The sequence below is a fragment of the Aphis gossypii genome, unplaced genomic scaffold, assembly GCF_020184175.1.
Source record: "Aphis gossypii isolate Hap1 unplaced genomic scaffold, ASM2018417v2 Contig00756, whole genome shotgun sequence".
Lineage (NCBI taxonomy): Eukaryota > Metazoa > Arthropoda > Insecta > Hemiptera > Aphididae > Aphis > Aphis gossypii.
In genome coordinates this window covers 32,266-50,124 of record NW_026083265.1, presented here as the reverse complement: position 1 = coordinate 50,124, position 17,859 = coordinate 32,266, and the positions used below count along the sequence as shown (strand labels likewise).

General features: G+C 29.5%; 3 protein-coding genes across 3 annotated transcripts; 2 read left to right on the top strand and 1 right to left on the bottom strand.

Annotated features, from left to right (window-relative positions):
• Positions 1-1,582: 1,582 nt before the first annotated feature.
• On the top strand, positions 1,583-6,588 carry LOC126555224 (uncharacterized; the record flags this gene model as incomplete). The annotated part of the gene is made up of 4 exons (XM_050210180.1): positions 1,583-1,831; positions 1,909-2,044; positions 2,277-2,513; positions 6,389-6,588. Coding segments are annotated over 4 exons (822 nt in total), but the record flags the coding sequence as incomplete, so codon positions are not given.
• A 479-nt stretch (positions 6,589-7,067) lies between these two features.
• On the bottom strand, positions 7,068-9,349 carry LOC126555223 (52 kDa repressor of the inhibitor of the protein kinase-like). Its single transcript, XM_050210179.1, has 4 exons — positions 9,274-9,349; positions 7,904-8,437; positions 7,544-7,855; positions 7,068-7,462 (listed from the first exon to the last, which is right to left on the bottom strand). The coding sequence occupies exons 1-4, from the start codon at positions 9,347-9,349 to the stop codon at positions 7,068-7,070; spliced, it is 1,317 nt and encodes a 438-aa protein (XP_050066136.1).
• A 6,156-nt stretch (positions 9,350-15,505) lies between these two features.
• Positions 15,506-17,470, top strand: LOC126555222 (uncharacterized). The gene is made up of 7 exons (XM_050210178.1): positions 15,506-15,556; positions 15,637-15,798; positions 15,857-15,943; positions 16,449-16,604; positions 16,669-16,801; positions 16,877-17,038; positions 17,127-17,470. Exons 1-7 carry the CDS (start codon positions 15,506-15,508, stop codon positions 17,468-17,470), a joined length of 1,095 nt encoding a protein of 364 aa, XP_050066135.1.
• The last annotated feature ends 389 nt before the right edge of the window (positions 17,471-17,859 follow it).

The window sequence follows — 17,859 nt, the reverse complement described above, 5'->3', positions numbered from 1 at the left end:
GATAAATCTTGTTTTTGTACCACTACCAAATTGTTTACCCATTCACTTGGCTCATCCATAGAAGTATAATTTCTTTTCTTACAAGTTCTTCTAATTTCAATTTCAACCTATCCCTGATCTTCTGATCTTAATTGGAACTCTCCTTGCCACACTTGTTTTAGGTATTACTCCTTTTTTTAATTCCAGTTTACATACATCTGGGAAACAACCTATTCCTTCAAACACATCAATGTTCCTTTTAATAAAATCATCTTCTCCAGACTCCTTATTCTTTGTTATAATAAAATCTACACTACTTAATAATTTAAATTCTGTAAGCATAGGTAGACCAATTATCGATTTACTATTATAAGCTTTACCAATTATAATGAATTCTGTCTCTACATTTTTATCGCCTAACGTTAAAACAGTCTTAATTTCACCTATGGGTTTCATTTTAAATCCACTATATACTTCTAGTGTAACTCTTGTAGTTCTAATTAGTTCTTTTAAATCAAGATTTATACAATCCACTTCTGATAGTGTATTTATCTCAGCTCCACTATACAATTTAAAATTGATATTTTTAGCATTAATCTTTAACGTTTTACACCATTCATTTTTAATAGATCATAACTTATGTACAGATTCCACTAAAAATATATTCTCTTGTTCTTTATCTTCAACCACTATCTCTTGTGCTTTTTTCATTTCATTCCTATTAAATTAATTTATGGTGCCTTTTAAATATAAAAAGGTACCTAATACATTTACGGTTTAAGATGATGCTACACCTGCATGCGCTGACTTTGTCTTACAAACAGGAAATATGGAATATTGGACATTCTGAATAATCCATTCAACTTAGTTATAATTAATACTGCAATGAATTGACTTATTATCAAATTTAGAAATTAGACTATTAGGGATTTTTGTGTTTTAATTTTAAAGCAAGTTATGAGTATTTTAAAATGCACAAACAATTTTCAATTTAAAAAAATTAAAATCTAAAAAAAATACCTATGAGGTCTACTAAATTTGATAATAAGTCAAATTTCTCTTATATTAAATATTAATCATAATTGAGTTAAATAAAGTATTCAGAACATATAACTTAAATGTCTATGTTATGCATTTGTAAGACAGAGACAACACATGCAGGAGTAGCTTCCTCTTAAGTAAAGAATAAGTAATACAAATAATAATAATAATGTAAAAAAGAAAAAAACATAATCTACAAAGTTGTTATATAGTTAATGTAATACATTAGACTAAAAAGGGGGATCCTTATTGGTAATATACATTATGCATCTGAACAGTTTGTTTTTCATATAATTGTATTTTGAATTAAGTTACAAAGTTATAATAAAACACAATATCATCTATTGTGATTTATGTGACATGCAGTATTTTTACAATACAATTTATATAAAAATTGTTTTAATACAGAATAATAGTTACAAATTTTTTTTTTCATAATTACTACTGGTATTGAATGTATTAATTGGGGAGGGGATTAAATAATTAATGAATAAATAATATTTTACTAAAGTTTAAATTATTCAAGTAGATTTATTTTATTTTGGTTGTATGGTAAAACTTAAACAGCATTATTTATTCTCACTTGCTATTTCAGGCATTAGTAAAAAATATCAGAAAAAGAGGACTAACGAGCTTTGTTAAATCAAATTTAAATGCACAAAGTTGTGTGCAGATGTTTTCTGCATTGGCATTATTAACTAATAATAAAATAGACGAAGGGTATACAGTAATTCGCCAGTATGCTAGGGACAATAATATATTCATGGATATGTCACCATTCTTTAATTATTTTTCAAGGTATGCCACCAATGTGTATAATATCATGTTAATAAATAAATAACATATTTTAAATTAAATTTATGTTGTTTTGTTTCAGGTATTAGGTAGTTAAATAATCAAAATGGAGGTAACTATTTGTTCTCGGTTCATGGAATAGCAAGACGTACCAATAATAATATTGAATCGTTCCATGGACGTTTAAAAGACAAATTTCAAGTGCATCCAAATCTTTGGATATTTTTGAGTGAGTATATAGACTAAATTCCAATTTTTTAATTATAAAAGCTTTTGTTAAATAATGTAATTTACTATATGAAATGTATAGAATTTAATTAGTGAAATCTGAGTTAAGTTCATACTAAACATATACCTATTACCTATTAATTATTTTATTAATTTTTTTAAAATTCATTAAATATGTTACCTAATACTTATTAAGTAATATGTAACTTCTGTTTTTTTTTCATTGTTTATAGCGCATTTAAATGAATTAAGTAAGAAATCGCACATTATAATTGGTCAATTAGAACAAGGGCATTCAGTAACTCGGCCAATAAAAGTAAAATACATAGCAAATTCACAACGGATTAGTATTGCTTCATTTCAATTAGACCTAGGTATTTTAAGAGTGAATGAGTTCCTTTTACAGTGTTGTCACACAACAGAAAGATATTTAAGAGAAGAGCTTAATTGGCAGATAAATGTGGTAGGAGGTATATTTGATCCCACAAATTTGTGCCTAGTGAAATACACTAATATTATTTATTACTATTGTTAATAATCTCCTTATATAATAAAGCGTGAAGCGGTTCGTCTTTCCGCCGCCGCGGCGCCACCCGTATTATAGACAATTACCAATCACAAAATTCCGTTCCGCCGCGCCGTTTTCGAAAACGTCGTCCGCCGCCGCCGCTCCGTTTTTTTTTCTACCTTTTTTCCGTTTCTCGACCTTTTCCCGCCTTAAATACGTATATTGTTATTGTAGCTCGACAGTGAACGTCTTTAAAACGTTCTCGACAGCGATAATAATATTATCTCAATGCTGTTGTCTCATGTATTGGTCTATAACGACGCGCGCTCTTGTGAGCTCGGAGCGGGTTTACGCGTAAAATATATCACTGTTCATCGTACCCGTGCGTGATATAATACGGAGACTCGATATTTGATCGTACGCGTGTTTTAAACACGGAGATTCTCATGTGCGCGTTTCGGTTTCCGCGACATAAACTACGTTATTGGTCTTGACGACGGGCGTTTGTGTTTGATTTTCGAACCGCGAGAGGTACGTCGGAATAGCGCGCGCGTCTGTTAAACAGTCGTCGTACGTACGATGACGACAGCGATTCTTCTTTTACGATCGTTAACGGAATCGCTATGGACGGAGACTGCGAATCGATGCGATTAATGCGGTGTTCTCTGCGGTTTGGAAACGGCTTAAGAGCTCGACGTTCGACTCGATTTCCCATCTCAAAGTGTAGTCGATAGGTGTAGGCGATAGGTCCTCGTGCTAGGGTAGGCAGGTTCGAATCCCGCTCCGGCGGTCACGTCGTCGATCCGACGGCGGCGCTTTGAAACGCACGGCCGCCCGGACGCTGTCGATTTTTTGCATTTTTTTCCGATTTTTTTTCGTTTTTTCGTTTGATTGTCGAGAGTTAAACACCGTTTAATAATATATTATTATACATACCTACGTATATTACTGGAATATTACATATTTTATAGTTTCCCATTTATTTACTACCTATACGCTATTTATGTATATTTATTATTTTTCGAACTCGGCAATATTGTATACATGGGTAATTATATATTTTAGGCGGATTGGTTATTCAATACCGATTTTCGACGTGTTTTTCGTGTTTGTATTATATACGTACAGGTTTATCTCGAGTTTTTGCACACCGATGAAATGCAATTGTTATTAAACATTAAAAAAAAAAGGAGATTTCGATTTTATTTTTAAGCGGCGTTTATATTATGTTTATATAATATATTATATTGTCATCTTCGCAGTCCGATATTAATTGGACGTCGACGGCGGCCGTGTTAGATTTAATCTTTGGGTATAGTAATACCTACTATCTTATCGTCGATAAGATTTCGATTTGACGAATTGTAAATCTATTTATTGTTGGTAAATTCGTTATACTCAATACAAAGTTAGTATTTATTAATTATTAGTGTAGGTACCCATCATTACTATACGCCTTCACTTCCACAGTCGGCGTATTATTGTTAAATACGTACAACTTTAAATATGCGAAAGTATTTATAAATTTTGCTTATTAGGTATATATTTTGTATTCGTAGAAAAATAATACCTCATTGAACCCCTTAAATACATATATTATGTATTAGAACACCGATATCATAGACACAAATACGTATAATAATAAGATGCAATTGCACAATATACCACATCTGTCATCTAAGCACCGTGATTTTTTGTACTACTGTATTTTTTTTTAGCTTATATTATGAGACGTTATGCTTAAAATGCTGGTTTAATGTAAACCAGTTATCTGAACATTATACATACTCATTCATATTTACACTTACAAAGCATTATTGCTCTTAAATTGGTTCTGAATAAACCAATACATTTATTACAATAAATTGTCTAATTTTTATTTAACAACTTATTATATTTCATTAATGCTGAGCTATAAATTATAATTATCAAACGATTATTTTCTGTTTGTTGTTAATATTCTTTATTTTATTTATCTTTCCTTCACATATATTAATAATACTGACTATATAACGAATACACGACGCTGGTCAATTATGTAAAATATTGGTACAATAAAGGATTTCAAAGATGGGTTAAATATTTACCTACCCAGTTTTTATATTTATCACGTGTGATATAGCAACCTAATAAACCTAATATAACCTAATATATACCTTATGTATTTTTAAAATTTCAAAACAATTTTTAAATTAAAATTGAAAAACGTATATGGAAAAAATGCCTTTAATGACGCACATAATGTATTATTACATTATTTTACAATTTATTATGTAAATGATGATGTATTTAAAAGTACATATTACAAAGATTTACTTTAGGTGATGACTGATTGCTAGACCCCCCCTCAAATACTTAATTTCTATTCTATCGTGTAATTCTTTTGCGTTTCAAAATTATTCTGAATTCAAATTTCAAATATTTCAAATACCTACAATAAAAAATAAAAAAATTAATTAAAATTGTAGAAAAGTCAACTCAAATAATACTTATTGTTGTATTCATTGTAACTAATGCCAATTTTAATTTTACTTCATAATACATATTATAATCGATCCTACTGCGGCGATTTGATATACACGGCCACCCGCGAATGCTCTAAATTTATTGCATTCTTTTCAAGTTATTTTTTGATTTTTTAATTTGAATTTTGAAAATTAAAGCTATTGCTATAAAATACATACGTCTACGATTTTTTTTAATATCATATTATTACGATTATTATTAGTATAATATAAAGTGTAGTACTACAACGCGTTAATGGAGTACATTTTGAATTTTTATGTTTTCAATTTTTATGACATCTGATATGTTTTATAGTTTCTTATATATCAAAAACAACATCTGAACTTTGACATTAGGAAGTATGACAATTATGGATCTAACTTTCGGACATCAATTTACATCATATTATGATGACTGATAGCTAGACATTCAACTACCATTTTCACTAAATAAATTTTATAATATGAAAAAAAGAACCAGGCATGCGACGGAACACGGTATCAGATTGTTCATATTATACTATATTGGCATTATAAACCTACTATTCACGCATTGTCCGCAATCCGACGCAGTCGGATTGCCTACGTGGTGGGTGGGTTTAATGGCGTTTAATTCGATTTTTCCCAATGATAACTGACAACTCGACTTGAATGCTCACAATATGTTATTCGACTTTATACTTATAATCCTACAATACAACATTAGATTTCGACGTCGGAGGCGCAGGCATCACGTGATGTGATGATTGATAGCTAGACACTCGACTATCATTTTCGCTAAATACATTTTTTTATATACAAAAAGAACAGGTCATGCAATGGGAAACGGTATTACACCAGTTTAGGACTGATAGCTAGACACTCAATTACCATTTTTCGTTTTTATTTATTTACTTACAGTACTTTTCTTACTTTTTTAGTGTATGATTTCTTTTCTAGACACCCGATTACAATTTCCGACCGAATTCCTGATAACACGATTTTTATACGACCCCCTCGAAGGCGCCGAAGGCGGCTTCCACCAGCCCAGAAATCGAGGCACACCGACCCCCTCGAAGGTTAGGTTAGGACCCCATCGGCTCCTTTCAAACCACCGGAGGTTAGGTTAACTAAAATTGTGACTACTAGACTTTTTACGATATTTTCTTTACAGTCCCGTCTCCGACCTAGGGTACTCACTTAGAGCGAATATCACTTAGACCGAATTTCACTTAGCCCGAATTTCACTTAGACCGAATTTCACTTAGACCGAATTTCACTTAGACCGAATTTCACTTAGACCGAATTTCACAGCAGAGCGAGGCACATCTAGTATAATATAAAATATGTATAGATGTTACATCTGAAAATGACGATGGTGACGATGATGCTATAGCCAGGGATAATAATATGACAAATGAACATATTCTTAATAATATAGTGCAGAATTATATAACTGAACCTGAAGATGATGTACAACAAGATGATCCAGAGATTTTTGTAGTTGATTTTAATAATATTTCAAATTATAGCAATGGTAAAATACAAGTTTAAATAATCTTATTATTTAAAAAATGGAATTTTATTATAAAGTAAAATAATTAATTTATCAATTTGTAATGATGTTTAATGTATATGTAATATTTCATATCATAATTTTAATGAAATATAATTTTTTATAGATTCAAATGATGTAGATATTTTAAGTTATGTATCTGATCAGCAACACAAGAACCACTTGTTTTGGAAGGTATAATTTTAATATATTCATTTCAAAATATAAAACTTGTTAGTGATGCATTCAGGGGCGGATCTTGGATATTTTGATAGGGGGGGCACATATAAATTGTATAATGATTCTTTAATGATATAATTAATAATACATACTCTTATTTTTAAAAAAAAATTGGTAATAATAATAATAATAAGAATGTTGATTACAAAATATCACACACCATAATAATAATTTATACATATATGTAGCCATTAATAAGTAAATAAGTAAAAATATTTGTATAGGTTCTCATATTGCCTCATAGGTCGAATTGAAGTTTTCGTTTATGTTTTTTAGCAAACACATCTAATACTTCTTCCGGTTTTACTTGAATATCTTTATTTATATGCAACATTGCTAAGCCGTTAAGTCTTTCCTGGCCCATTGTCGATCGTAGGTAAGTTTTAATTCTTTTTAAAGAACTAAATGACCTTTCAGCACTTGCTGTTGTTATAGGTATGACACTAAGAATTGTTAAAAGACATTTAATGTTAGGAAACATAGATGCATATTTAAAAGCTTCCATTGAAGAATCAGCCTTTCCTGGTTTATTTTTCCAAAATTGTTTCCATAAATTTAACTCACCACGTAGTGCTTCAATACTATGAGGTAAATCTACTTCATATATCTGAGCCGCATTCAATATTTTATCGTCTGAATTTTCATATGTAAAATAATATTTAGGAATGATTAATTTTAAATTAGAAATAACTGAATCATTATTTTCATTAAAACGTGAATTTAGTTCTGACATGAGATAATCCAAATAAGGTAGAAAATAGTTAACGTGGTAGAATTCAGATAAATCAGTTGATTGGGGCTGAGCATTTGCACGATGACATTGTGTTTTTGTTACTCTTGGAATCCTTATATCAACGTCCATTTTTCCTGCAATTAATGTTGTTTCTTCAAAAATATTTTTAAATTCTGTTTTTGAATTTTCTCTTATGGTAGCTAATACATTTTTAACATTGTTGATCATTTCTATCGATTGTGTATAGTCAATATTAATACTCTGTAACTGAATTGATAGTGGAAGTGTTATGGCTAAAAATGTTGTTAATATTTTTAAGGAAATCAAAAATTCAAATTTACAAATAGCTGCAGATAGAGATTGTGCATTGCTTCCTGTATGGTTGCTAAGGCTTAATTCGTCTAATGTAACTATTATAGCTGGTAATATTTCCAAAAAATGTAAAATTCCATCATGTCTTTCAACCCAACGTGTTTCACACAACTTTTTAGCTTTTACTGCTTTTTGATGTGGAAAAAGTTCTGTAATTTTTTCATTCAAAAGTTGAGTTCTTAAAGCAGAATCCCTTAAGAAGTTATAAATATTAGTTATTATTCCGACTGTGTTGCGAATTGAAGGTACAGTGCTTGCTTTACTGAGCACTAAATTTAATCTGTGGTTAGCACAATGAGTATAGAATGCAAGAGGCTGTAAACTTGCAATTCGAGATTGTACTCCTTTAAACGCACCACTCATATTCGCAGCACCATCATATCCTTGTCCTCGAAGTAGAGCAAGATCTAAATTTTTTTCTTTTAATATTTGTAAAATGGTGTCAGCTAAATATTCACCAGTTACATGTTCAACCTTTGTAAATCCAAGAAAATGTTCCCGTACTGAGCATGTGTTTGAATCAAAATACCGAACACAAAATGAAAATTGTTCAGAAATACTTACGTCAGTCGTCTCATCAGCTAAAATACTATAAAACTTTGAAAGATGAACTTTTTTAATTATTTTATCACTTATAACATTTCCACAGCAATCAATTAAATCATTTTGCGTCGTCTTACTTATATAGGTAGTATTTTTTGTTGCAGATCTGAAATGCTCTTTTAGAATTTGATCTCCAGCGTTAATACGAAATTCTAATAAAGCTTTAAAATTTCCTTTTTGGTTTTTGTTATAGTCATCAACAGAATATATAGAACCATCATCTCTATGACCACGTAAGGATATATTTGTAGGCCACAAAATAGTATGGTTTCAATAATAGGGATTAATTTTTGCCTATTTTGTTCAACTTTACGTGTCATAACAGTGTCTAATGTTGTTTCTATATTTTGTATTTTGCCATTCATAACACTTATGAAATTATCAGATTTAAAAAACACAATTCTTATGGTAGTCATTATTTTGATGGGCCTTAAAATTTTCTTTTGCTTTTTTGTAAAGAGATAATGGTATTGTAACTAATTTTCCTAGTTTTACACGACTACGACCTCCCTCATCGCTTCCAAATAAAACACATATTCTACAAAAAGCTCCTCCGAGTTTTTGGCTATAAGACAACCAGGGATACTCGTTTATCCAGTGAAGTTTAAAGGAACGATTTTTATCTCCTTGAGAAATTAGAGGAAAAATAAAATTTTCATGTGGAACCCACGGATCACGTAGTACATCATAAAGTTCGTCGTCTTTTATTTTATCAAATTTAAAACTACATAGTTACCAATATCTCTTGTATTTGAAATTTCAGTAGCAGGGGAATGAATTGAGTTGGATTGATCCACTTCATTTTGGAGCATAATTTCATTTTCAGACTTTTTGTTTACAATATTGTCATCTAATTTTGTTTTTTTAAAAAACGTTAATATATTTGTATTTTGACGTTTCTTCTCCATGATTTGGATTTATACGTATTGTAAGTTTTAATCCCAAATAAAAATAAATCTAAAAAATACAAATAAGGATAACGAATGTATGAAAGAAAATTACAATTTGAATAAACTATTTTTAAATTAATAACTTGGTAGTTTTCTATAGATATGATTAACAGCAGAACATATTATATATAACAAATACTTAACAATTTACAAATAATATAGGAATAGGTAGGTATAAGTGGCACCTTGTGGGTGCTGATGGTACGATTAACAGCCGACAACGACGAGCGTACACGCAGTTAATTTAAAAAAATAGAAATAAACTACCCAATATAGTAGTATATTTTACCGTATAGACGACGCTGCCTGTCGTCCACAACTTTAAAATAAGATCGCAGCTTAAACGTAATCACACGCACACTATCGCAACGCCTTCGCTTATAATGTACGTACTACGTATTCAGAGTTATTGCTGAATGCTCGTGTGAGCATTATCCATTATACTCTTGGTATATGATGGAAACAAATTTTATTTTAATTGTTAGCACACAATAAATCATATCCTAGCTATTTTACCATTTAAAAATTTGTATTTTTAATAAATGTAGAACCACGAGCCACCACTGGGTATAAGTGTCAATAAATATAACCGTAAAAATATGCGATTAATCAGCACTTGCGAAAAAAAACATATTTCAATAAGTTAATAAATGGTTTAATAGTGCCAATTTTGGTTGTATTGTTATGAAATTAAAAAATGTAATCTTACATTTAGCGTTGAAGCGTAGCTCTTCGTCTGTAGGAATTTCACAATTACACTATTATTTTATAAAAATAACTGTTATAACAATGCTGTGTGCTTGTGTGCAGTACGGTCAGTACGAAACTAAATTGTAAGTACCTATACCACGTCGTTGTCGCGGCGTCGCAGCGGTGTCGTGCGTTAAGATAATACAAGACGTGTGCTCCGGGCCTAATAGATATAAATAGAGAACGATAAGATACTAAGCTGTAACTCCTTTTATCAGTTTAAATGTACCTAATTAATGATTTTACTAATAGTTACTATGTAGTATTATTCTTATTTATAACTATATTTTTTATTTATATGATATTCATACTAAAATAAAAAAAAATGTCGATAGAAAATTGACAGGGGGGGCACGTGCCCCTGTGCCCCTCCCCTGGATCCGCCACTGGATGCATTACATTTTTATTATAGACAATGAAAATGTCTATATAATTCCAGAAGATTTGGATCTGATTGAAATTGAATACGGGGAAATAATAGCTGCAGAAAGGGAAGAAGAGAGACAACATTTACCATTTGTATATTATAATCGTAATGAACCATTGCAACCACTTCCACTAAACCAACAAACGTGTATAATTTGTACTGAAGAAAGTACACATGTTATAGTCCCTTGCGGACATAAAGTTCTATGTGGAAGTGAAGCATGTTTGGCAGGGATTCAAAATAACTGTCCAGTTTGTGGAGTTCCTCTCACTCTAGTTATGAGAGTAGGTATATGATTAAGTTTAGTTGGTAGGATTATTTTTTAGTTATGACACAGAATAGGTGAAACCTAAAAATTCTGTGGTAATTCTATTTCACAAATTCTTTTTAAAGCCATAATTTATTAATATTGTATTCATTTTTCTTTCATATATATAACTATTTAAAATATATAATTAAACATATAATTGATTTAATTAAAAGTGACAAAAATTAATAAAATGTCTTTAACAATAGTTAAATTGTTAGTATTTGGTACCTAAAATACAATTATTAATTATTTAGGTTTTACTAGTAGATATTTATTTAATTTTATTAACCTACCTACGACCTACCTATGTAAAATTAATAAATGAACCTATTATAACATATTGTATATTTTTTAGGTACATAAAAAATGTTAATAACCGAGACATTATACAGTCGTAGTCAGATAACTTGGCACAGAAGAGAACCATCAATACTAAATAATTTAATTGTTTTGTAATTTGATTAAATAATATCCATTTTAAAATGTATAATAATGATTGTTGATTTATTGGTATATTGAGTTAATAACATTGAATATAATGAACCACTAATTATCAGTGTTGTGCCAATGTATAAAGTTATCTGGTGACTTACAAAATATTTAAATTAATAATATTCTGCTGTATGTAGTTACTTGTTTTTAACATAATACACTAATAAGACTAAAGGAATAATGCTATTACTGGATTCTGTAGTGGTATAGAACTAACATCTTGTAACTTGTAAGTTATACTAGAAAAGCCACCTATTACTAGTACACATGTTACTTGTCTTATACAAGTAATAAAAGTATTGATAAACACATAAAAATCATATCTGTGAAATCTCACTTCTTCGGACACTCTGTCGCTGAAATGTTGTCCATTATTCTGAGGCGTTCGCTCCTTGGTGAGTTCAGATTGTAGAAAGTTATTGGGAGATATTCGCTATTTTCAAGTGTTTCACTGTAGTACTAATTTCTAGTCTAAGTAGTCTAACTGTCTGAATGATTATTTTAATAGTTCAAAAATAAATAATTATTATTATAATTAATAATTGTACATAGTTGACACGGTCGTGTCGCACGAATACCGCGATCTCACCCGCTAGATACCCTTGCCTAGGTATCACCACTCGTTCGATAATCAATCGGGACACCCGAGAGATTAATCGAACCAGTTTCTGAGTCGGCGATGAGCCTCGAAGCTCCCGGCTTCGGCGGCGTTTTTGTCTGTCTTTAACCGCGCATTACGCTTCGTCTCCGTCCGCCGATCATCAGACCGCATCTGTCGCGACAGTCGAATATTATATCTGATATATATATTAAGATTATAAGTATATATTTTTACGAGGACTTTTCCTTGTCGTTATAACTTTTTCTTTGTGCAGTTGTGCCTCCGCACCTCCGGTGGTTATATTATTGTTATTATTATCCTTATAGGAAAACACAGTTTCTTTAATATTATTATTATTATATTAATTTCCCCTTTAATATCATATACATTTGCTGTTGTTTCTTTTATTTGTTTGTTTCCCTATTTTACTATTATTATTAAATCTGTGCTACGTGACATAGTAATTTGTAATTTAAATAATATACCTAATGATATCACCTTAGATCAAGGATATCACTGATAAATGATAACATACCGCAGTTGTTTCATTGGTTAATAACATGTTAGCATCGGTTAACCATAAAAATATATATTATATTTTGAATTTTCCGATTAGTATCATTCCGCAATAAAATTTTCATATGTATACCAATCCTGTAAAGAAATTAATTAAAGAAATTTTGTCCTGAAAAGTACGGATCCTTACAAATATTAATCCCAAAAAATGGTGTCCAATACATTATCATACATTCGTTAAAGTTATTTCTTGATAAAATCTGTCCCGAATAGTACGGGTCCCGGTAATTATTATACTGTTTTGTATGCGGGCCCCCCATAGACTTATATAAGTCTATTTCGATACCTCTCAACGCGTCACGTGTGGGAATTTTCGTATTGACGTTAACGAATCATTATTATTTATTTCATAGTATCAGTTAATATAATGTATATATATAATATTATATTATTATTGTGTACCATACTCGCATTGTAGTAAATATATACGTATACCTACTATACCTATAATAAATACCATCCTGTATCTAAATACCTACATTTTATTTAGAGTCATATAATATTTATTATACTATAATATTTAGTTGGGATGGAATCATTAAAATAAAAATCAAGAATTGCAGCAGTTTATATACGCCTAAACTCCATCTAATAATAATAACTATATAGTTTCGCATTTTCTTATGTGATTATTGCGGTACAAAATATGTCCTGATTCAATATAATAATAACGGCCAGTAACCAAAAAATATAATATATATATAGTGACGGCAAACATTTTATATAGTTATTATAATATCTATATATATAAAAATTTCGTGTCACGATGTATATTCGCGATAAACTCCGAAACTACTGAACGGATTTTGATAAAATTTGGTAACCATTTATAATATGGTCCAACTTAAAATATAGAATAGTTTTTTTTTCAATATTTATTATTAATAATATGTGGCGAGCGCCGATAATATTCTGGAACTGATGATTCGTTGTCACAGTAAATTTCAAATTCACAGCAATAGACTAACATAACAAGTTATACTAAGTTTTATTGTTTTACCAACAGGCAACAATACAAAAACCACGAGATGGCACATTATTGTATTTTACCCACTGTAGTAAAAAAAAAATGACAGAACTTTGAAACTTAAGTGTTAGAAATTATAAACTTTTTATACACATCTCGCGGGGTCCGCAATCCACCACGTGTGGATTGCCTACATGATAATATACTGCTCTCATAATCATAAGAGAGTCTCACGGCAACGGTAAGCAGAATAACTCTAATATTATGACTTGAGTAACTCACTGACTGTCAAACGTAGAGCCTGAACAATGATAGATCGATGCTTACAATTTACACGGTACATTCGTAAAATCGTATCACAAATTTAGTGTGTAATAAGAAAGCATTTTTCAAAATTCGCATATTAAAGTGGTACTTTCACAAGATTTTTGAGAATCAAAACAGTCAATGAAAATGTCTAAGTTTTGAACACCGTTAAACCGAATAGTTAATAACAAACTAATCAAAATTCGAATCATATTATATAGAATTTGCATTTTTAACGGGCAACGAAGTGCACGGGGTCAGCTAGTAATATATATATATATTAATTAAGTACTTACCTATATAAAATATATTTGTTAAAATGATAACTAAACGATTTAAATATATTTCACAATGTATATATTTTTTGAGATGATAACTAAATGTTTTAAATATATTTCACAAAATATATATTTTTCAAGATGATAACTAAACGTTTCAAAAATATTTCAAATAATATATATTTTTAAAGATACTGTAGTAAGCCGACGGAGTCGTCTCACTATTTTTTCTATTTTAACTCATTTACATATACTACGAGGTTCTTCACATTTAAATATTTTATTATCATACTCGTAGCAATACGTAATTAAATTTGATGGCAATTTCCAAGAATCAAAGCGTATGGGAAAACACAGCCACAAACAACTTTTTCTTGTCCTTTTGACAAACAAGCCATGCACATAAATCATAGATGCGCACGCCTTGGTATAATAGCACAACAACAAGTCCGATCCAGGGTTAAGTGTCTTGGGCGCAAAACCACTTTTGTAGCTACAATGACAACATTCTATAACACACCTTTTTGTCCATTTCCTAGTCTCTATCATGTACAACCAGGGGGTACAGAGAACCATATAAATACAGGTCTCTGTCCGTCTTAATTTTTAGAATTAGTTTCACATCCACATAGAGCTAGTCTATGTCCAAATTTTAGATTAACTTTTTCTCGGGCAGCTACTTAACGTGCTGTCCTCAAATTCTTATACACTTGTTTTATTGTAACAAATTATAACTTTAATTTTAATAAACTCTTGTATTAACATTGTGTCTTTGTCTCACTTTTAAAACCCGTAATCTTTTCTCGACAACTTGATCCAACTGCAGATGTCAAGCACTCATTTATAAACGATAGTGAGAGATCACTACAATACTTAGGGCCGGTTGCATAAAGACCAGTCTGTAAATGTTTTAACGGACCTGTAACTTAATCACTCGTTAACTCGTTAACGGCTTGTAAAAAAAAAAATGAGTTGCATAAAAGATTATTATTATTTTGTATTTTATTGATAACCATAACTACCAAATAAATTATACCACATTTAATTTGATTACAATGATTGCTGATTATATTATCAAGTGTAAATTAATAATTTATAAATATTTTCGAAAAATATTCAAACATCGTGTATACTGTACCATTTTCTGTGCTAATATTTTTCGTTTTTACAATATCACTATATATTACTATATTATTATATAATAATATTATATTAAACGGCACGTCGTGTGTTTATTCGTTGATGATGGCTACGGGCGCTTCGGCTATCAAACGTTTGAGAAATAAAAACTTTACCGAAAAAGAAAAGGAAATGTTAATGGAATTAATAATTCCTCATAAGAACGTAATTGAAAATATTAAGGTATGTGTTTGACTGGTAACCTTATAGTTAATTATAAATTGCAATGAGATAATCATACTAAAAATGAATATGCATTTTAGACTGATTCTATTAACATAAAGAGGAAAACCCAGTCGTGGGAGTATATAACTTGTCAGTACAATAACAAGAACTCAGAAACTGGAAAAAGAACAGTAACTCAATTAAAAAATGTTTATGATATGGCAAAGAGACGAGCCAAAAAAGAACTGATTTCTGATAAAGTAAATTTTTATTTTATATAAATTATATTTAAAATAACCACTACTGTTTTAAACATAGGTTTCAATGTATAAATGTATGAAAGATATCACTGATGAAGACCAATTAGTAATTGTAGATTTAGTACAGTCATGCCGTTCAGAAATAGTAAGTAGTAAATAGTAAATAGTAATTATTAAATGCAAAAAAATATCACAGGAACTTTTATTTTCTATAAACAAATTATGTAAATAAAAACAGATAAGTTATAAGTATCTGCTAAACAATTTGGTAACTTACATAAAAACTCTAATCCAATTATAAATACCTGAATAAATGCAGAAATAAAATAAGCAACTTTTTAATGATACCTAATACCTATTATGAATGAAAATAATAATCAAAATTTGGTAATCTTTAGGAGATAATAAAATAACTGAACAAAAAACATAAAATATATTAACTAAAAACATAGAATTTTAACAATTTAATTACTAGGTTGATCTAAAAATTTCAATATCATGCAACATATATCTATTATGTTTTGGGAATTAATTGTATATTCCTTATGTAGGTATGTTCAGCATTGCTAAATTGCTTGATCCATCATTAATCTGAAATAAGTTTTAAAATTACGCAAAGCAGTTGATTATAATGTTTCATGTTTACTTAGTTAAATAGTCGTCCGTATCAACTAGATGAAGTATGGTCAAATATTACAGAAACATACAATCTTCATCAAACATCTGGTTTTAAAACAGTTGATGAAATCAAGCAAATTCATGAAAATTTGAACAAAACGGCAAAAAAAGAAAATAAAAATGATAAAGTATTACTTAATTTGGTTTGTAATATTAAAATAAAATAATAATTATGGTATTTAATAAATGCAGGTTGAAAGATATAAAACTGGGGGTGGAAAGTACTCAAAAACAATGTCAGGTGTCAGTGAACAGGTTTTGGGAATTATAGGTGACCGAATAGAACCTCTTGTGAATCCACACGACAATGATTTTAGCTATACAGGTTGAACATTGGCTATTATTATAATTTACATAGACTAAATTGAAAATATAACTTTTGTTAAACAACTAATTCTAGAACTGATAGAAAACCATAATACAGACCATTTCAAAAATATCCAGGATGACAATTATAGTATGGATAATGTAGAAGTTATTACTTTCGACAATGAAGAAATGGATGAGTTTAATGTTTCTTTAGAAGATTTAACATATGCTGGTACTCAACAAATCAACTGGGGTAAGCAATCACATAATAGTTATAGGTAACATAAACACAGATATTAGTTATGTCTTATGTCTATGTTCATTTATAAATTATCCTTTAGGTAAGATTTTATCAAACGAAAAATGCGAAACAGTTACATCAAATGCAAGTGTTATGCTAAAATCAAAACCATCCAACACTATTCCAGATCAAACATCAGCAAAAAAAAATAGTAAAAATGTAACTGCTCCTAAAGGACAATATCATTCAACACAAAAAACCGTTTGTGAAGGGTTACAAGAGTTAAAAAAAAAAAGAACGAATAAAGTGGAAGCTAAAAATGAGTTTTTGTCAGAGTTGCAAGATATAAAAATGAAAAAAGCAAAATTAGAACTTCAAGCGGCTGAAATAACAATTAAAATACTAGATACTGAACTTGCAACTAAACAAATGGAAATGGATTAAAAAAAAAAACAATTACAACTACAAGAAGACATTTTGCATTTAGAAAAAGAAAAATTTGCAAATAACTAATTATTTTGTAGTAGGTACATATTTAGAACAAACATTATACAGCTATATTAAGAAATGTAATAATATGTCTTTCAAGGGTTGACAACTTTAAACAGTGAGTTTATTATGTGTATTATTATTATTATTATTATTTTATATATTTTATAAAATGACCATCTCTAGTGGGAAAATAAAGACTGGTATGTCCAATTACTTATTTGGATTCATTTATTATTTAATTTTATGTTTCAAAGTTTAGAAATAATTTTTATGTTTTATATTTTTTGTGTTATTTGTCTTTAGAAATACAAAGATGTTTATTGTTATTACAAGGAAATATT